This window comes from Solanum tuberosum, unplaced genomic scaffold (assembly GCF_000226075.1).
Source record: "Solanum tuberosum cultivar DM 1-3 516 R44 unplaced genomic scaffold, SolTub_3.0 scf00104, whole genome shotgun sequence".
In the NCBI taxonomy this organism is placed as follows: Eukaryota; Viridiplantae; Streptophyta; class Magnoliopsida; order Solanales; family Solanaceae; genus Solanum; species Solanum tuberosum.
Window position 1 is genome coordinate 587450 of NW_006239030.1, and position 22761 is coordinate 610210.

At 30.4% G+C, this 22761-nt stretch overlaps 2 protein-coding genes across 2 annotated transcripts; one reads left to right on the forward strand and one right to left on the reverse strand.

Annotated features, from left to right (window-relative positions):
- Window positions 1-311: 311 nt before the first annotated feature.
- Window positions 312-2690, forward strand: LOC102577801 (WRKY transcription factor 4). The gene is given in 3 exon segments (NM_001288229.1): window positions 312-741; window positions 930-1076; window positions 2122-2690. Coding segments are annotated over 3 exon segments (954 nt in total). The 5' UTR covers window positions 312-325; the 3' UTR covers window positions 2513-2690.
- Window positions 2691-17512: 14822 nt separating this feature from the next.
- Window positions 17513-18592, reverse strand: LOC102595328 (putative ubiquitin-conjugating enzyme E2 38). Its single transcript, XM_006349111.2, has one exon. It carries the CDS (start codon window positions 18512-18514, stop codon window positions 17660-17662), a length of 855 nt encoding a protein of 284 aa, XP_006349173.1. The 5' UTR covers window positions 18515-18592; the 3' UTR covers window positions 17513-17659.
- Window positions 18593-22761: the final 4169 nt, after the last annotated feature.

A 22761-nucleotide genomic window follows, 5' to 3' on the forward strand; every position in this document is an offset into this window, starting at 1 on the left:
GTAAACGCTTAAGAATTTAGTTTATGGAAATAGACCAATTGATCAAATCATATAATAATATTTTATTTTTAGTATATATTTTTATTATCTAATATATCACTCATGATTTGCAAAATAAAAATAAAAATACATAAAGTCGGCGACTTATGACCGGCGGAATCGGGTCAATGTTAGTGTCCACTTTCACACAATCCCCCAATCCATATCTCGCACAGCACCGCTGAGTTTGTGTGTTGTGTTCTCACTATTATATATAACTTTGTCTAACTACATATACATCTCTCTTCTCTCTTCCTTATAATTATTTTCTTATCCATTAATGAAAATGGAAAGCTACAAAGACATTAAAATGGAAGATCATCACCCAATGTATTTCATTGACAATAACAATTTTGGAGTTACTAACCATTCATTAATCTCAGATTACAACATAAACACATCGTCTTTGGGTTTCATGGAGTTATTGGGTTTTCATCAAGACTTTTATTCATCAGCTTCAGCTTTTGAGTTACCAAAAGAAGAAAACTACTGTCCTGCAGTTTGTGTATCTGAAGAAGAAGAAGTAAAGCCATCATCTGTAGTGCCTGAGAACCAAATAATTAGTAGTACTACTGTAGCTACAGGTAACGTATTGAATACGCCATCTACCCCTAATTGCTCCTCCATTTCCTCTGAAGGACATGGAGATGCAGATGGAGAAGTAGAAAATCATGAGCAACAAAACACAAAGACTAAACAACAGTATGTTCACATTACTTTTTACCACTTTAGTTCTTTTTTTTTTTTTTGCGCGCGCGGTGAAAAAATAGTAGCTTAGTTGATTGATTATCTGAACTTTTCACTTTATCAGTAAGCTTCAATTTTCCCCAATTTTATCAGTCAATTTACTAGTTACTGTTGTTTACCCTTTTTTGGGGGGTTTGTGACAGGTTGAAAGCGAAGAAAACAGTTAGTCAGAAGAAGCAGAAAGAGCCGAGATTTGCGTTTATGACAAAGAGTGAGGTTGATTTTCTTGAAGATGGTTATAGATGGAGAAAATACGGACAAAAAGCTGTTAAAAACAGTCCTTTCCCCAGGTACTCTTGCTCTATAATTCTAACAATAAATCTCTGATAGCAACAACAATATATTCAGTGTGCTTTTATATAAATGGACTAATGAAGAAGATGATATGTATGCAACTTTATCATTACCTTGCGAAGAAATTCGCAATTATTATACTGAATAATGCAGAAGAGATCGAACTTTGTTTTCCAAAGGCTATCCAATAGTATATAATTAGTTTGTAGCATTTTTGCATGACCGATCGATGGCCGGCCCCTGTAAAAATAAGTACTTTAACAAACAAGTTGCAAAAAGGAAAAGAAAAAGAAAAAGAGTGCCTTTTATATTAACATCAATAGTTTATCCTTAAACATATTGTAGTTATTAATTATCATGTCATATATTTATGATCTTTAGTGGAGTTGTACCTAATTTGAAAATGTGAAGTTTTATTTTGTTCATACGTCTTTTCCCCTTTTTCTGCTTTTCCATTTTCCTATTTGAATACTTGCAAGTGAGACTAGCTTGAGCTTCTAGCCTAGATGTAGAATTGTACATAACACTTCACATGATGCTTGATTCTTTCTTTAATTTGTAGTTATTGAGGCTATTGCTATTTTAAAAAAAACAATTAAACAGAGTTTTCTTTTTTTTGGTTTTCATTTGTGTTTAGCCACTTCTCTAATGTGAATATTTTTTTATCGTTCGTAATTCAACCTTCGATAGCTCTGACCAAATTAAATATTGTTTCATTGTAATAAATATTTCCAATTGTGGGTAACTTGTAAGCTGCTCCTTGCCTGCTATAGGTTTTAAAAAAGAAAAAGAAAAAAGAAAGAAATGCTTGACTATATTGGGGAACCAAAAGATACTTCATTTGGAGATAATCCAATAGGCATATTGTATATATTTGCCAGTCATTTATGTTGGTACTTCCAAAAGCTAGAACAAAAAGTTGTATGATAAAAATACATGCATGAATTTCATCTTTACATAAGTCTAAGGCCTCTTATTACAATTTAGCTTTAGGACTACCCATGTTGTTAAGCCACTCTAACACTAGTGCTATTGTTGCAGGAACTATTATCGCTGCACAAATGCAACATGTAATGTAAAGAAGAGAGTAGAGCGATGTTTCAGTGACCCAAGCATAGTGGTGACTACCTACGAAGGAAAACATACTCATCCAAGTCCCATGAATATGATGATGTCCCGTCCTAACTGCTATCCAATAAATCCACTACTCCCTTCACCTGGAACCTTCACTCTGCCAATGCAGTTCAACATCAATCAGTCCTTCAACAACTTAACGAGTTCTAATTTAGCCATGAATAATCAGCTTGATCATGCTGCTTTTGCTGCTCAAGGAAGGCGTTTTTGCAGTAATACCGAAATGCTGGGAGATCAGGGGATTGATCTCCAGGATCTTATGCCTTCCGCGGTGCTAAAACACGAGTACAACAGATGATGATGGATGTATATAGAGGATATATATAGTCGATCAGTTAAATAATTATAAGTATATGCATTATATTACTTTGTTATAATTAGCTAGTGGTACTCTTATCGCATTTCTAATATATTCATACCGGAAATCTCATGGTCTAACATTGACATTTTCGGATCCTCTATGCATGTGTATACTTTTCTACAATTCTACTTCGATAGTAGTCCTTCCGTTTCACTTTGTTTAGTACTACTTTTTAATTTCTTGTTACTTTTGATTGTTTCACTTTGTTTAGTACTACTTTTTAATTTCTTGTTACTTTTGATTCTATCAAAAAGAATGATATAATTCTATATTTTTTAAGCACGTTACATGCATCTTTACCTAGGGAATTAATGTTGTGCTTAATGATCACAAGCTTAAGGAATATCTATCACCATAGTGGACGTTCATTAAATAATTTATAACATTGCGTTTGTTTAGTGGGTATGTTAAGAGGGAGAAACCACCTTTGGGACATAAATGGGACATTTTGCGATGCATCGAAAATAATAAATAATTAAACTTATCTACATAATGTGAAGAGTTTTGTTGTATTAATCTTTATAACATACCATTTATCTTATCTTATGTACTTTTAAGTATGAAAGTGTCACTTTTTATGAAGGGTAAATGTAGATATATCTTATGGTAATCTAATAGTATAAATTTCTTTTTCTTATATCTATCTATGTATATAAGCTAAAACTCGTTCGTTACATGACAAATAAAATAAAAATAAAAACATATATAGAATTTTATAGTTTCCTCTTGCACTTTGGAAGTTGTAATATCAGCAGCCAAATCCAGTAGGCCCAAGCTCATTTCTACACGAGTTTTTTCATTCACAAAAAGAATATACTAAAAGAATTCATTGGATTTGGAGTTGAATTACGATTAAGATTGGGCTAAAGTAGAAGAGACAGACACATCATGACCTAAAGTGCCTAACATGCTCCATAGAGATGTCCATTAAAAGCCCAACACTTGTAGTCTCCAGCGTTTGATCTGAAAATTGCGTGAACTTGATCTAAAACGGACAATACCACTATATTAAAAATATATTGAACTATCTTAATCGATCGATACCAAAAAAAAACGGAAAAGAGAAGAAAATAAGGTCAATTGCATATATAAGTGAAATGAAAATACTACTCCTTAATTAATTATAATTAAGTCAATTTTTCACACATTAAAAGAGAATTATAATATAATGAGAATGACCAAGCTCCGACAAACACCGAGCTGGCTTGACATCACTAATTTTTCACATGTAAAAATACGATACTTGAACTTAATTTAACCTTAAAGGTCGAAAACTAGCTGATGAGAGAAAGATTGTCCATTTCAAACAAGTAGACCATCAATTCATTCTCCAACTAATTGGGACTCTTACCGCATACCTCTAAGTGCACTTGCTATATCTAATCTTTCCCAAAGAAACATTAATCAAGAAGATGATCAAATATTCTATTGAGTAATCATAAAATAAAAAATAGAATGTCTTTTTTTTTTGGATTTAATGATTCATCCCTAGTTAATCAATTAATTAATATCAGGAGTTGATAACACATTAACAATCATCTTCATGACCTTAACTTTCATTTCTAAAGCCCAAATATAATCAGCTGCCTCTCTAAATATCCTCTCCAACCCCATTGATGATGATAATGATTCACAATTTGGAATCAACTTCTCCAACATCTTAACCTTCTTTTCAACCTCATTACTCGATCTTCTAGAACGTTCTACACGTACCCTTCTCTTCATGATACGCGCTCCTTTATGTTTCTTGCATAGCCATGAACATGATCTCCTTCTAGTGTATACACTTTTTTCTAAAACTTTTGTCCACAAAGGATCACTTAAGTCACATTTGTTAAGAAACTCAAGAGAAGAAAGCAATGGTTGGTGAGAAATAATACCCATGATAAGCAATAATAAAGATGGTTTGTGTTGTGATAAAGTGTTATAAAAAAAATAATGTCCTTTGCCAACTTGAATGGTCAAGAGGAAAAAAGAAAGTACAAGTTGTAGCTAAGATATCATGTTGTCAAGAGATGGTGTGTTTGATTTATAGTAAGGAATTGTAGGTCATTAGCCAATAGAGGATAATATGAAATATTAATTTAGAGCCGCAAAGTTGCCATCATCCAACTAATTTATGAGTAATATATATGTCATCCTACACATTTAAATAAGAGGTGAATTCAGAATTTAAAATTAATTGATTCGATAAACTAGAGATTGCTTAAATGACAAGTATGCTTTATCACTAAAAAAGCAAAACGATGGAAGTTGTAGGGAGGGGTGAAAAAAATGTATTAGTTCAGCCTAGCTTTAGTTTGTTTTTATTGTTGAAGTACTAATATGTACTGAATGCATTATATTTGTGAAATTATCTTCAAAATTTAAACAGTATTTTACGTATAAAATATTGAATTCAGTTAATCCTAAAATTAATTATGGCCGCATGATCTGCTAGAAAAATGGGATAATATGATCCATGATGAAGATGTGACGAGTGTAAATTACTTATTGCCCATTTCAATTTGTTTGACTTAATTTAATACAAAATTAAAAAAATAAAACGAGATTTTTGAATCTTGTCATCTAAAATTAAAGATATGCCAAACTCATCAAAATTTCCTTTAATTTTGTGGTCTTAAACATGTCATATGAAAATTTGAAATTAAAGAGTTGCTAAAAAAAAGGAAAGGTCATCTTTTTTAAATAGAATACAAGAGCCCGTTTGGATTGGCTTAAAAAATTAGGTTTTAAGTTGAAAATAAAAAAAATCAAACTTAAATGACTTTTAAGTCAAAAAATAAAAGGTAGAGGAAGACCTACTTTTGGTTTTTAACTTATTTTAAGTTATTTTTAACCTTCTCAAACACTTCCTAACTTATTTTAAGTCATTTTTTAAACTTATTTTAAGTTATTTTATATATTGCCAAACACTTTCAGAAGTCAAAAATTGACTTAAAAGTAAGTTTGATCAACTTTTAAGCCCATCCAAACACCCCTCAAAAGAAAAGTAAGTCAAATAAATTGAAACGGAAGTATAATCATATTTATATTTATATTTATAATATTATATAGATATAGAAGTGGAAGAGTGGTTATTTATGCATTTAAGGTTTAGGAGTGCATGTTCTCCAACTCAATGCACATGCATTCACATGATTCTTTTTCACTATCCATTCCTTCAAAACCAACCACATTTCTTCATAGGAACTACTACTCTTAATTCTCCCCCTCTATAGCTACTATAGGTCCCTACCACAACTAACAATGAACACATAATTTGATGAGAACACCCTGGATTATTCCTTAATAAAACTCACTTTCCAAATTCATTGCACACTCCATACTTCTAATTATATCTTAATTGTCCAGCTCATTGGTAGTGGCACTGTGGCACATTACATGCCACTCACTTTTTTTTTTTGTTTGTGAGGATGAAAAGGGGGCTGGATGTTTCCTTGCAGGAGGCTAATACTACTTGTTTAAACATATTTTTGACAACAAACATAACCTCCAAATTTATACCATAATTTTAAGAAGACACTTTAACGTTGCTAGGATTTTATTAACCCCATTGAATCAATTCCAACTATAATATAATTAACATCCCTTTTTTCGACTAATCTAAGTTATGGGAAACTTACAGAAATCTTATCAGTTTGGAGCTAATTATTTAATTAGTTACACTTTTATTTGCAACATTACGAAATTTATAAAATTTTGGTGCATCTAGATATATATGTCTAGATACATGTATCTCGGGATATATGTGGTCAAAATTAAGTGTAATTTGTTCAAGATATATTGTATCCAAATGCATTCACATGTATATGAGATATATAGACAGATCTCACTCGCCTCTTTTGCCTCTCTCCCATCTCGCTCGCCACTCTCCTAGTATCCTTTGTATCTGGCAGCCATATACATGTGAATCAACCAAATACATACATATCATCTAGCTCGTCTCTCTCTATTTTAATGTATCTGTAGCAAAAATACATGTATCTAACTGTATCTTTCACATTATATGATAAGAAATTCTTAATTAGTGGTAAGATACATAATTACTTAAAAGTCTAGTAGAATTGGTATATATGATATGGATATATGTCTAATAAGATAATTTTTTCAATTTTAATTGCTTCACGAGTCATCAATCTTATCCGAAATTATATGTGGTAAAGTTGTTTTGTGAATGAACAAAACATGTCATTTTGAAAATTATTGGAGACTTTTGATTGATCCTTGTTTTTATTGAGAGTTGCCACATCATTTTGTTGGTCTTGAATTGGCTTAAGTCATATGCGTTTTCTTAAAATTGTCCGCATATTTCACTTAGACACCTCAATTTATGTTTGTACCTATTGAACATCTTATATGTTCAAAAATGATTTCAATTAGACACAAAATGATGACCCGGCAAAAATGTGTATTCCACTCTTTAAGGACGTATAGACATTAAAAATTTACATTTTTTCTTTTCGTTTTCCACTTATACACTTAAATTAATAGATAATATAATAATAATAATTAATAAACAAAAAAAAATCTTGTGCAAGATGTAACTGTTCATCATCTCTCTCAACCCTCTTCAATTCTTCTCGTGTTTTTTCTTTCTTCTTTTTCTATGATAATTTAATTAAAATCTCAATTATTTACGCAAAACTCTATTATTTATAATATTTCAGTGAAGCAATTGACTATTTTTTCGTAAAAATCCATTATTTTTTTTTGTATTATGATAAATGATTACTAGTGGAAAGAAGATGAAGACAATGGGTGGAAGGTTTTAATGCTATTAGCATGAAATGTAAATGAAGGGTTAGCTTAGATGGACAATAATGATATATTATCGGCGCCGGTAAAAGTGATTAAATTCAATGAAGAAGAATTAAGAAAGGGATGGAGGCGCAGAAGCCTGAAAAGGGAACGGAGAAGAAGAAGAAGCAGCGTGGATGTGATGGTTTACTGGCGGACCACGTAAATTAATGGACAGGAAAATAAGTTACGATGGAGAAGAAGAAGAAGAAAGGTGGGTGAGGTGGGGTGGAGTGGGTTAATTTAAAAAATAATTCGTTGTTTTCTTAATATTGCTTTTTAATTATTTCTAAATAGAGTTATTTAATAAATTAATTCAATTGCCACGTGTCGTCATTTTTGTGGTCCATTTGTTATGTATAAGCGATTGAGATGCACGCATATTTTTCTTTTTATTGATTATTATTTTATGCCAAATAGGTATAAACTTGTTAAGATTTAAGTGTTCAAAAGGTACAAGCATAAATTGAGGTGTCTAAGTGAAATATGCGGACAACTTTAAGGGATCGCATATGACTTAGGCCTCTTGAATTTGACTGGACATCAAGTCACTCAACACTTGACATGAGTTTTGACGTCAAGATAAAATGGACTTTGAGCTTCAATGCAATAAAATTGATGTATTTAATTGTACAGTTCAAATTAATTGTTCAAGCCAAATATACATGAATTTAATTTTAAAAAAATTAAAAGAATTTAACCCGATAAAATTTATGACTTTATAACATAAATAATACAATATTATTTATATCATTAACGCATATAATTTAAATCGTTTCTACAAACATGTTTCTCTAAAAAGAAAATCAATAAATCATTTAGGAATATGGAGGCATGTAAAGTAACTAAATTTGGAAAGACAGTAAAAAATTTTAATATGTTTTCTGAATATTAGAAGTTGTTAATTACTGTGTGTTATAATAATTTTTATGTTATTTTCAAATAATATATATGTTACTCACATAATTTTAATTTATTTGGCATTTCAAGAGTTAACCAATTTTTAAAAATATACATTTTAAATTATTAATTATTGATTTATAGTATTTTTTACATAATTTTTAAATATATAACTGAATATATTAAATTGTTAATTATTGTAATTTATAATACTTTAAACATAATTTTCAAAAATTTAAATGGAAAGAGTACTGAAGTGGGTCCACGCCCCTTGGCTACAAGCACACAACTCAAGCAAGGCATGTATCCACCAGTTGTTTGCTTGTAGCCTAAAATATTTTAAGTTATTAGTTATTGTGATTTATAATACTTTTTTTTTAATGTAATTTTAAATGTATAACTGAATATATTAAATTGTTAATTTTGTAATTTACAATAACATAATTTTCAAACATATAGTACATTAATAATAGTAAGCTAACAATTTAAAAAAAAAAAAATTAAAATGAATCGCACACCTTTTAGCTACAATCACACAACTCAAGCAGACATGTTATCCATAACTCATAAGTGTTGTGGCAATAACCTTTTATATAAAAAATACAAAAAATTCAGATGGGAGAAGAGACAATAGACTCACACCTACTAGTATCATAAAAATTAAAATGTTTTTTTAATTATACGGGGAGGTTTTAATAGAAATATCAATTACTGTCAATATGGGCTAGCCCACCCCATCCAGCTAATCCATACAGGCTTTTACATTTTACGGGTCAGGCTGGGCTAGCCCATTTTTGGTGTGGGCCAGAAAACGATCGGCCCAGCCCACAAGTACGTGGGCTACAGGCTTGCCGGGCCAGCCCACTTTTTTTAAAATTATATATTTTTTATAATTATTAAAATAAATTATAAATTATAATTTAAAAATATTAAAAAGTTAAAAATAAACTCCTTAAAAAAATTCATGAAACTTATGGCGTATCTAACACATCATGAAATTTATGGCGTATCCAACACTTCATGATCATTTTCATCAAGCATATCTGAATCAGTTTGTGGCAAGGTTGTCTTAATATCTTTATTTTCATCTGCAATTTATATGCGGTTTCAGTTAGTTAAATATTAAATTGATTTTGAGTTTGGACTCTCTTTAATTTTAAATTTTAATATTATATTATATTTTTAAAATTATTTTTATTTGGCCCACGGGCCGGCCCTACTTATATTTCTCAAGCCCCACAAATCAACAGGCTTATTCAGGCAGGGCTAAAAAGCCCTTTTCTTAAATGAGCTCCAAAAATCTTAGCCCAGCCCTATTAAATCCCGGGTTAGGCCAGGCCGGCCCAACGGGCCTAATCCATATTGACGGCTCTAATATCAATCGATAACTTTTCAGCCTCGTTTTTAAAAATAGTTCATATAAAAAACTCTGAATTGACGTAATTTCATAATAATATCCTAAAATTTCAGTTATAAAAATTAGGTAGTTATTAGTGGATTTACCTCCGGTTTTACTAATTGGCAAATCTAATAAAAAACATACTAAGAGTAAAGATTTGAATAAAAATCGATCATAAATAATTTTAAAAATTGAATCAAACTGGTTAAATATGACACACAGTTTTATGATTTTGAAGGCTTCTAATTTTGCTTTAAGATTGGGCCTAATCAGATCCCAAAATCAAATGGGCCTTTGCTTTAAAATTGGGCCTAAAGCCCTGAAATTAAGTTTAAGACCAAAAACATAATAGGAAATTTCAGAAATAGCAAACATAATAAAATAATATGGCTCTATAGTTATAGTTTCGATAATTACACTCCATAGCTATAGTTTCGTTTGCTATGGAGGCAACAACTTGTGTATTTCGTTTGCAAATATACAAACACGGTAAGTATATACAAATGGAGCCTGTTTGTATATTTCGCTTGCCCGTTTGTATATTTTACTTGCGAATATACAAATAGGGTAAGTATATACAAATTCCGTATTTATACATTTAGAAATTTTTCAGAACTCCGTTTGTATATCACTTCCCAATATACAAAGAGGGTAATTTATTATGATTTTTTCATAAATCGTATACAAATAGCTAGGGTAAGCATATACAAATTGTGGATTTATACAATCAGGAACCGAATTATACAAATTCTAGATTCATAGAATCAAGCGAATAACAAGAATTGGGGAAACTGCAGCCGCTAATTACAATTTTTTTAAACTGTAGCTATAGTACCTAATATAGGTTAAATGTTTGTTGTGCTCCGTAATTTTCCCAAACATAAATCCAACCTTAAAATCATGTTTTAATCCTTCTTCAAATGAATAACCCAGAGATGAAAATATTGCAAATACAATTTGATTTATAGTACTATTTATCTCGTGTTCAAATGTCAATAATCACCCAACCTTTATTTTCTAATTAGACTTGTTTGCTCATCCACCAAAAGGCATAATTCATAAGACCAAGAGGAAGGATAGTAAAAGATGGTATCCTAGTCAGAGGATTAAAATAAAAATAAAAATAATTAATATTTTTAATTAGGAAATAATATTACACACCCTTAGCAAGATTAAAAATGGGAAAACCATTAAACAAAAAGAATATATTTTTTCATTTAGGTAATAATATTTATGAACTCTTACCAAGATTAAAAATGGAAATATCATTACAACAAAAAGAATAAATATTTTTAATTAGGTAATAATATTATGAGCCCTTGGTAAAACTTCTTCTAAATCTTCCACTGTATAAAACTTATGAAAATATTTTAAAGTTAAAGACCCTCAAATTAATTATAGAAAAATAATTAATCTGGTAAAGATATTTAATTAATTTTGAAAAAAAAAATAGAAAACTAAAATAAGTAAGACATTTAATGAATACAAGAGTAGGTTGTATACATATGGTTAGATTTTTTACCTATAAATGGAGAAACACTCTCCTCCATCTAACTCATCTTAGTTTGTGAATCCTTCTTCTTTTATTAGGAAGTGTCATATGTTAAGTTTGTGCGTGAATCTATCGGATGATTTTTCATCATGGGGTATGGTGTCTGATAGATTCATGCACAAACTCATAATGTGTCTTTTCAAATTGTTATGTTTGATTTGATTTATCTCTATTTTTTCAATTTGCGTGTAAACAGAAAAATAAATTCTCATATATTTACTCATTTTACTCATTTCCAACGATTTCAACATTGTTACTAGTTTAGAGATATTTTCAGTTTAGCAAGAGTTTATTTCATTGTTAGCCATCAAAGGAGCTTGAAGCTCAAGTTTCAATTAAAAATTGATTTACGTACTGTTAACGGAGTTCGTTTGGAGTGGTGATATCTAAATAGAATTGGAATGCTGAAGGGAGTTTGAATCTTAAATTTGAGGTTATTTAGATTAAATTTGAGTGGGATTTGAACTGAATTTCAGCCCTAGTTTGTTGAAATTCAAATTTATAGTGGAATTGTGTAACTTTAATTTGTATTGAAGTTATATTAAAATTATATGATGAGTTGGATAAAAATTGTTTTTAAGTTCGTATGTTGTTGTAGTTGTTTTAAATTTCTATAAATAATGTTGTATGTGAGTTGTATATAATGTTGTTGTAATTATATTAAAACAACATAAAATTTATTTTTATATATATATATATATATATATTTCATACAAGATTTATATAGATTTCATACATGATATTCTGAAGGAGATTCAAAGCGTGCTTTTTTTCATAAACCCAACATGAATTTTATACAAAATTTATACAATTATATAAATGTAATTTATTCTAATTTTATACATGAAATTATGAGCGAGATTTGAATTGTTAAATCGTATATGTTTTTGGAAAAATTTCCACCTATGTTTGGTAAATTTACCTCTTGCTACATTCGGTAAATATAAATCTTATTTTGTATATCTATAGATCTTTACCCAAAAAATTTACTCCCTCCATTTCATATTAAGTTAATTTTTGAGGTGTCTCACGGCCTTTAAGAAAAATAGATTAAGACATAAATTAAACCTAGTTTTCTATTTTTACTCTTATTAATTATTGTCAAATTTATGATTAAAATAACTAAATATTAATTAATTACTAATCAATACTAACTAATGAAGGGTAAAATTGGAAGAACACTCTAAAAGTAGTCTTGAAAACTGATCAATTAAGTTAATTTGAAAAATGGAAAATGCCTCAAAATTAACTTACTATGGAATGGACTTAATATGGAATGGAGGGAGTAATATACAACAAGACAAAGTGAATGCATACTACCTATACATGTTGGTAACAATTGAGCAATAGCTATTAATGAATATAAGTGACATTAAAGTGAATGAATACAAGTTGTATAAGCTAGTATCAATTGATACAATTGGACGAACGAATACAAGCAAAACTAGAAACAAATGAATAAATTATACAAACTAGTAACAATTGATATAGTACATCGAATGAGTACAAATAAAATTAAAGCTAACAAATACAAGTGATACAACCATTATGCACAAATAAATACAATTTATACAGGCTGCACCTGTTAGCAGAGCAAGTATAGCTATGAATTGTAATTAAGAAAAATGTAGTTGGTCTTGGTTCAAATTTTATGAAGAAAACAAATGATGCCCAGCAAATAAAGAAAAAAAGGAAATAAATGATTCCCATTCCAACTCATGTTATCCTGTTTTTAACTTTTATCATCATCTAATATATCTGGAAAAAGAATTAATGGATTGTGATTGGAACGTGATGATAAATAATTAAATTGCTATAAAATTAGAATATAAGGTTAATGTAGGATACTAATATATATATTTGTGCCCCATTTTTAAAAAAATGGCATGCTCCTTTACGTACAAGCAACGCAGTGTGTTTTTATTTATATTTTTTATTTATATATGCAACGGGATAATGTCAATGAATTCTAGTAGGGGCAACTAATGCGGACTTCGGCCGCGTAAAATTCATCTAAGAAAAAAAACGCTTAGCAATAAATATATATATATATATATATATATATATATAAAGCTCACATTCAAGATTTTTAATTAAGAATAAAGAAATCTTGTTCACTTATCCATTCTATCACAACACTTGCTAGTTACGATTTTGTCTTTTTAACTTTTTACAATTCTTAAATTTTGGTTTCTTGCAAAATGACATAATTAAATACTCGCTATCTTGGGAATTTTAATTATAATTATACCCTTGAATTTTAATAATTCAAGAGTGTAATTGTAAAGAAATTTTTCATAGAGTTCTAATTCAAATCTAAGATGAAATGAGAAACAATAAATCAAACACTTGATAAAAGTAAACTTGATATTACTAATTTTTATATTACTAATTTTTTTGTTATTAATCTTTGTATCAAATGATACTTTACACAATAGCAAGTGGGTGAAGATTTGAAAAGAGGAAAAAATATTCACAAGGAACTACTTGGGGACAAAGGAAAGTTAACATTTGAACATCAAGTTAGTGATATTCATATGTTAAATTTCGTATACTAGTTAATTATATGATATATTTTGTGTCCAAAGTATATATATATATATATATATACCCCTTCTTATAATAAAGAGAAACAAAAATAAGTGAAAAAAATACTACACATATTATTTCTCATTATCTTAAAATATTGATAATTATTTTATAACAACTTCTATATTATTAGAAAAGTAGTGTCATCAAACTAAATTTAAAAGAAGGTTTATGAAAATGGCCAAAGTTATCTGTTTGTCATGTGAATTCATGTATATTTAGAATAATAAATTATATTTAATTTTAATTTCATATATTTTAAGATATAAAATATGTATTTGAATGTATCAAAAAAATCTAGTAAAATCCGAGGTAAAAGGAGAAAAAACATTTTTACTTACTCAGGTAACACAGTTATATCTGGTGAGATGCGGTAGTTTGTGGAGGCGGTTAAATTTACCTATAAAAGTATGAAGACTCCCATCCCCAAACTCATCTTCATTAGGTATCCGCCGTACTAACCCAGCCGCCGACTGCCGAACACCGGCTTCCATCGGCCCTTTTTCTCTAAACTTCTTATCCTATCTGAAGTTCGGCAGACCAGAAATGGAAAATCAGGAAGAGGCATATTTCACGTTTGTGCGTGAATCTAACAACCCTTTTCATCAGAAAAACTGTTGTTGTTTGCTAGATTCACGCACAAACTCGTAATATGTATTTTTCGAATATCTGCGCTTTGATTTGTATCTATTTCTCCAATTGGTGTGACTCTGAAGTCTGACCTGACCTCTTTTCCCATCTGTGTTACTGTATATGTTTCCGTGCTCTATACTGATGTGATTGATTCTCATGTATCATTTGCATTAGCCACGAAGCTCTTCGGAAATGGGTAAGCCTCTGCATCTGCTCTCTTGAATTTGACGAATGGACTCTGTTTTAGATTAGAAATCCATGATTCATGTGTTTATTTATCTATTTTGTAGCATGAGTTATTGCATATGAATTAGCAGTTAATGTATTGGGAGTAGAGGATGAACTTGTTGAACCTTTATTTTTTATTTTTCTTATGGATCTGAATTGATATAAAGGATTCATTTAGGTGACCTGAGTAATACTGATTTAGATGGTTTGGGCATGTGAAGATGTGATGCACAGACTCCTGTTGGTTATAATAGGTATGAAGAGAGGTAGGAGACTGAAGAAGTGTTGGAGAGAGTTTGATTAGACCGGACATGACTCAATTTCATGTTACCGAGGACATGACCTTAGTTAGGAAAGTGTGGAGAACGCGCGATGACCTTTGATAGGAAAGTGTGGAGAAAGCTCCCTAGAGTAGAAAGTTAATAGATAGTAGAGTGGTGTCTTGGTTTCCGAGAGTCTAGGCTTGTTGGCGTTTTGTCATTGTACTAGCGGTGTTATTGTAGTTCTTGATTGCGATATCTATCATCATAGTTGTTTATTGTGATTCCATCATCACGATATTTTGTTGTTTTTGGTCCTTTTTTGGGGATTTGCAGTGCCCCTTGTTAGTTGCTATGTTTTTACCACAGTTTTCTTCTTTCTTGTACTTGGATTTGTTGTACTTAAGCCAAGTGTCTCCACAAGTTATCGGTAAGGTTTGTGTACACTCTACATTCCCCATACCCCAATTTTGGGATGTCACTGGATATGTTGTTGTTGTGTTGTTGCAGTGATTTTGATTGTTATATTTCACTTGCTTAAGTTCATGGTCTCCAGTTATGTTGCTTGGACCCTCCAAAAAAAGAAGTCACACTCGTGTCGGATTCTTCAAAGATACACTACTTTTGGAGAATTCGACATGTACCCGTTGCCATTTTTAAAGAGTTCGAGCAACATAGCCCCCAAGGTAATTCCGGTGAACAGTTTGAGAGTAGCACTTATTCAATAAACTGAAGATGGTAACAACTATACCATTAATATATGAGGTTCATTACTTTTCAACCAAAATAAGAGGGAGAATAAGGGGAATACAGTCTCTTGAAGTATCAATTTAATAAAGGAACACTGATCTTTAACTTCTCCCGTGATATAAACATCTCTCATTTGGCACAAAGAGTTGACTAATGCTTGAACAGGTTCGAAAATCGTGGAACAGTTATGATAACAACTTCATTAGTGAATGGAGAAGCAGGAGGTAGAATGCCAACGGCATGAACTACCCAATGGATAAGAATAGATGGTGAATTCATAGTAAATCAGCAGCAGATATATGAGGCTCTTGACTTGCATTTTTTGTAAACAATGTCAAAGTATCTTTATCTCAAAACTCTAGTTTGTTTTTCTTCCTAAATCAACGTTCCTTGCTCCAAATTCTTCATTGTTTCCTTTCGTTTTAATTATTATGTAAACATGATACTATTTGTCATCTTTATTTTCTCTAGATCCCAATAGATGAGTAAGTTAACTTCGGAATGAATGAGTAGATTTGCTGTAGTTTGATGCTAAACCAATTGAGACCTTTTGCTTAATTTAACACTAAAATGATGTGGGAAGATGTTTCCACTTCTTCCCTTTATAAGTCAGTAATTTGAGAGTCACATGTTAAGTTGCAACAAGTCTATGCATTCATCATATAACCCATCTTTAGTTTAGTGGATAAAGTTCTATTTACGAATAGTTAAAGATTCATGCTCATTTCTATATGACGATTTCCATTCCTTTTAATTACATGGGGCTTAACTAACTGGATGTTTTACAAATGTGGTAAGATTGATGTTAATGGTACCAAGCTAGCTCAAGTGATACACTCATAACTTCCTAATGAGAATTCAATCCCTTGCCGGCTGTGGAAGTAACTTCAAATTCACGAATTTGCTTTTGGAGGAAGATGGTTAATTTTGGTGTTAGCAGTTTTGTGAACTTTGTAAGATCCAGAAAAGGCTTAATGAGGTAAACCTCGAGTATCTTTCTCTCTTCTTTTTTCTATAGTCATACATTGCTTCACTGCCTGAATTGTAAAATACACAGTTGCTATAAAGCATAAGATTACCTTAGTACTTCCAAATGTTAACTATAAGGTGTACTCAGTCCTATGAACTGATTTCAGGATCACTTTACAGCTCATTACACATTTGTTGCAATTGAATCCAAGAACAAGACTAAGAGGATCAATATTAGGTGAATAACTCTAAAAAGTTCAATATTAGGCTATATTAAATTGAGTCGATCAACGAGTATGTATTCCATATGGGAGTGTGACATTACACTTTGGAAGCAATTGAATCCAAGAACAAAACTAAAAGGTTCAATATTAGGTGAAGCTATGTATTAAATTGAGTCATTAACGAGTATGTATTCCCTATGGGAGTGTGAGTACCTATGTGGTGAAATAATAAGTGGGATATGTTATCATGATGTTAGCTGGTTTCTTCTTCAAGTCGAACATATTTCACTTTCATTTTTTGACGCAACACACTAGTTATAACACTCGGTAATTTGTCATGTTTCTTTTATCTATTTAAGCGAACTTGGCAAGTTTGCAGAATTCTTTTTACCTGTTCTATGACATTCATGAACACGGGTTGGGTTGAAGGGAAAAATGAAAGAGAACAGATACTTATCAAAGGAAAAAATTACTTTTTCATTCCACAATGAATTTCCATCTGCTGTATGAAATGTATTAAGTGAATTGTTGATCATAATCATCAGAAATATGTACAGTATGCTTCTTGCTCCAAATTTGGGAATTCAACAATAAATAGTTGGGAAACATTGATGATTCAATAAGGTAAATTTACTAGCATTGAAAAAAATAAAAGAATGATTATGTAAACTACATTCTGCTCATCCGCATACCATATTAACTACTACTACTCCTATCTTTTTTCTCAGGCCAGGTTTTTTCAGCTTAGAGAGTACGTTGCTCAAGATAGTTACAACATTCTTAACAAACCCTTGGCTGTTTGATCTTCTCCTTTGCCGGAAGGTCTACCAAACGATGGTGCTTGCAATAGGTTCCATTCTGTTCAAAAGCCCTGTAGAGTTCATGGAAAAGATTAACCATCAAGTCACTGCCATCCATTTGCTTCTTGTAGTTCAGCAGAATATAGTGAGCCCTTGTCCTGAAGTATCCTTCTACAAAATCTCGGAAGTTCATGAGGGGTCTCCTCAGCATATATATCATGCCCTTACATGTCAAGGTAAATGCTTTCTTGTAACCTTCTCTACCACTAGGATTTACGCGTGTCGTACTCAAGATTGAAGTCTGAATAGTTGTGAGCACTTGCAATATGTTAGACTTTTCTGGATTCCACTTGCCTTGAACACCACAATACCAGTTAGTCACAAAGTTACCACCTTCCAATAGACTAAGTGTAACCTTACCCTTAGGGTCCAAAAATTCGTTCAAGTCAAGATTATAAGAATGGTAATGAATTCTTGGAGGACAATTAGGGTAGTTTCTTGGGAAAAGTAGGTCGAAAAAGAAGAGGCCATGGGCGTAAGGCGTATTGGGTGGACCAACTATGACTGTCCTCATAAGATCAATCCTCTTCTCATAAGACTTGACAAGAATGGAACTGGGAAGCTTGTTCTCCAATAAAAGCCATTCTTTTTCGATTCGTTGGCGAAAGGCGCTCTCCAATCCCATGTTCTTGGAATTTCTGTCATATTTGAAGAAGTGATGATCATATGGAGGATAGTCAAGTATGCTAAATTTGTTGATCTGGTTAAACCTCTGTTCGATATTGTCGATAATTTCTTCAATTTCCCCATACATGTTGTTGTTTGCCTCATCCATTGATTGGTGTTGCTTGTTATGAAGCAAGCAATTGTTTTCTTGTATATTATGTTCTCTGAAAAAACCCTCCCTGTTTAGTTGGAAGGAATTCTATTTTTCAGTATAATTCTAACAATATCAATGCCTTGCTAGGTATAATGAAAATATATAGGGATTTATGTAACTATATATAAGTGTAATTATATAGTACTAATATTCCTAAATCCCAACTATGTCAGGAAAAAGAAAACGATCGATATTTAAGGTAATTATTTGAATTGAACTAAAACCTTAATGGACTATTTCAAAGAATCCCTAATGTACAAGGTTAAAAATTATTTACCCTTTTCAACTTTACTTTAAAAATTGAAACCCCTTTGGCTTTAAACAAAAATAACACCCGAACAAATAATGCTCCTATTTGCAAGTTATAATTCTAAGATTGTGTCCTCGAGTTAAAAAATAAAATTAAGGGTAAGAGAATTTTCTCACCCATTTGAATTTAAGGACATTATAGTGAATTTTTACATGTGATAGGTAAAGGTGATTTTTACTCAAATAATTTTCTTCACACTAAAAAATGACTAAATGGAATTAGTCATCTGAAAAAATGATAGTAATTGTTGAAAGATAAAGAATTATGTCATAACTTATAATTATTGGTCCTATAATTATAAAATTTTCACTGTCTAAAAGGTGACAATTTGTCAATTTCTTCTCGAAAAGAAAGCTTCTCTTTTGGGCTTTCTTCGAATTTCAAAGTTGGACTTGCAAATTGAGACCAACATACTATCACTTGGGCTTCGTACTAAGCTTCTTAGGGCTTGGCAAGTGCACAAATAGCCCATTTGAGTTTTAATCGAAGTCAAAATTAACTTCAAACCAACGGGTTCAAGTTATATTTCTCAAAACATAACTTTAGTTAAAATGATTAAAACTTGACATATTGTTTGTGCGAGTAAATTACAGACATTTTGTCCTTCCAATAAAATTAAGGAAAAACTACACAATATAGCTAACGTTGATAAGTATTTAATGTCTATAGCTATTTGTGCGAGTAAATTACAGACATTTTGTCCTTCCAATAAAATTAAGGAAAAACTACACAATATAGCTAACATTGATAAGTATTTAGTGTCTATAGCTACAATTTAAAATAATTATTATATATGAATATATTTTACTGTTAATTAGCAAAGAGAAACTTGCATGCCAGTATACTTTTTCTAGGCGTCTTTCTCGGCCACAAGCACACAACTCCCTATATCCCCGATTTGATCTTTCTCTTTCATTAGCTTAAATCAATGTAATTTTTTTTCAAGATCAGATAATTTGCCTGATTTTTGCATCTAATTCGGTATACTTATTTTTCAGGTAGAGCATCAATTTATTCTCCTTGTTCAATTTTTTCATAGTATTTGTTTAAGCGTGTTTATAATTTCAAATTCATAGGGTTTTAGTTGAACCTTTTATTTTCTCCATTAAAATGGCGAAGATTAGTATTTTGAAGAAGGTTACGCGAGGTATAACATTATTTGATAAAAATCACAATGACTCCATACCGATGCAACAACTTAACCAAGAGCAAGGGAAAAACTCTCTCAACAGAAAGGATGGTGTTCAAATTTCAAAATCTATATAAAAAAAAGTTAAAAAGAAAGAAAAGTATGTGTTCCCAAAAGAACCACATAAACCACCAAAAGAGTATTTTATCATTCCCCAATTAGTTTGTATTTACTTGTTCCCGTGTACTTTGCATACAATTGAATATTTGTATAATTTTCTGTGTTTGTATCATTACTAACTTCATATTGAATTGCACAATATAGTTAGAGATATGCATACTTCATTGTTGATTTTCTTAATACATGAAAATGTGTAGTTATCAATACATGTAATTCCTTTTCCTTATATAAATATACATTTTGATATATGTATACAGTATCATACATGGATACAGAAATAAAATGTATTTTAAAAAAAATTCAACAGTGTATTCAAAAAAAAAAAATACTTGGATACATTATTATACATGGATACATTTAGTTATCAAACAGATAGATGTATTCCATATTCAAACAATAGGTGTATAAGTGTATTCACCGTATGATTATTCAACAAATCGGAAATTGTATTTATTCTATCCATTTTTAGATGATAGGAATGTATATTTAGTTGGTATACCTGTTATATTCAATGTATGTATATTCACTGTATTTATTTATACAAATATATTCATGTATCATTACAAGTGTATCATTATTATATTGTTATGTATTCTATATATTATTAATTTTTGTTTATGTATTATATGCAGTGAATCGGATTTCATGTGTTATATTTCTAATTGAAGCTCCGTATATGTAAATCTATAAATAACAATATAATCCATGATTTGAAGCCAAAGCTTAGCCCAAATTAATATAAAATGTTCAGAAATATTTTGTATTTTTTATAAAAAATTGATACTACTTTTTAAATATTTTATGCGTTTACACACTAAATAATCTTAAAACAGATCCAACCAAATATAGATCGTTGTTTAATAATGGGTAGTATGACAATGCAAATTGGCGTGATTTAAGGCATTGTCATATTTAAAAAAGGATTCTGTCATTTTTAATGCCATCTAATTTTGAATTATATCCTAGTATACAAAATAAATAAACTTTGAATACATGAAATATAGCGATTTTATCATAATAATTATAGCTACACAAAGTAATTATGGTAATTATAGCTAGAGAAATATGATAACGCATAAACTATAGTCATTTATGTAAGTTTATCAAAAATTAATATCAAATTCTTTAGTAAAATTAGGAAAAGTTTGTTTAGATGGCTGGTTTTTGGACCACTTGTTAATATTATTTTGTCATCATTTAAAATGCAATTAAAGAGAAATAACAACTTTATATGGTTCATTATTGGGAAAATTGTATATAATGGCAAACTATTAATTCAAATTAAATGGTATAATCACACTTTGATTTAATTGTGTCCTGTAGCAAACTGTTTGCCAGCGCCTCTCTCCCTCAAACTCTCGCTCGCCACTCTCCTCTCTCGCTCACTCCCTTTGTGCTCGCCTCTCTCGCTTTATACAACAGAAGTGTATAAATTGCGTTTCTGTTTGTATAAAGCGAGAGAAAATTGTATATACACATGCAAATACATATATATTCGTCCTATACACTTATAATTATACAATAAAAATATTCCCCTGCCCAGTTCTCTTTTGTCTTTCTCTCTTTCTCGTTTATACAACAGAATTGTATAAATTGCGTTTCTGTTTGTATAAAGCGCGAGAAAATTGTATATACACATGCAAATACATATATATTCGTCCTATACACTTATAATTATACAATAAAAATATTCCCCTGCCCAGTTTTATGTTTGTATAATGTATAATTTATGTTTGTATAAAGTGAAAGAGAGCGATTTTTTATATACAAATATTTTTGTCAACGATTTATACAAACGAGAGGCTAACAACAATTTATACAAATGGCCTGCCAGCGAAATTATACAATTCTGAAGAGGAGCCAACGAATTATACAATTGTTTCTTTTTGTATATATGTATAGCGAAATAGATAACTTTTAATTGTATATGTATAGCGAATTATACATATATATGTTTGCTATGGAGCGCAATTATGCAAACTTTGTTATAGCATACAAATATGATTTTTTTGTTTGCTATATGTGAAAGTTACTCTTCATTATTTGACCCCACTTGTTTCATGAGCCAAATTTCAAATTTAACAATTTTTAGTTTTTGCCTTTTAAGATTTGTCAATTGTGTAAATAGAGTCGAAAGTTGAAGACCACCAATTTTCAAGATTATTAAATTAATCTAATTTCAGCCATGAATCGCGTACTTGGATTGAGATATATTAATGAACTAGGCGGCCCCTAATTCAACCACCCAAAGACCACTTCTAACCTAAATCTCAAGTAAAAAATTGATCTTGAAATTTTGACCATGCTTTGCTTCATGAACCAAACTTAAGTTTATTAACTTTTGACCTTTGATCTTTTGTTGATGAAGTAAGCGAGATTCAAAAGTTCAAGATTATCAATTTCTTAATATCTAGTATTTAATCTGTATATATATCACAAAATTTATGGAAAGAAAAATTTATAACTATTTGATAATGAACTTAATTATAATATAGTACTCCGTCTATTTATTTTTAATTGTCATATTTGAAATTGACACATTTATCAAAAATAACAATTGATATATATATATGTATATACTAG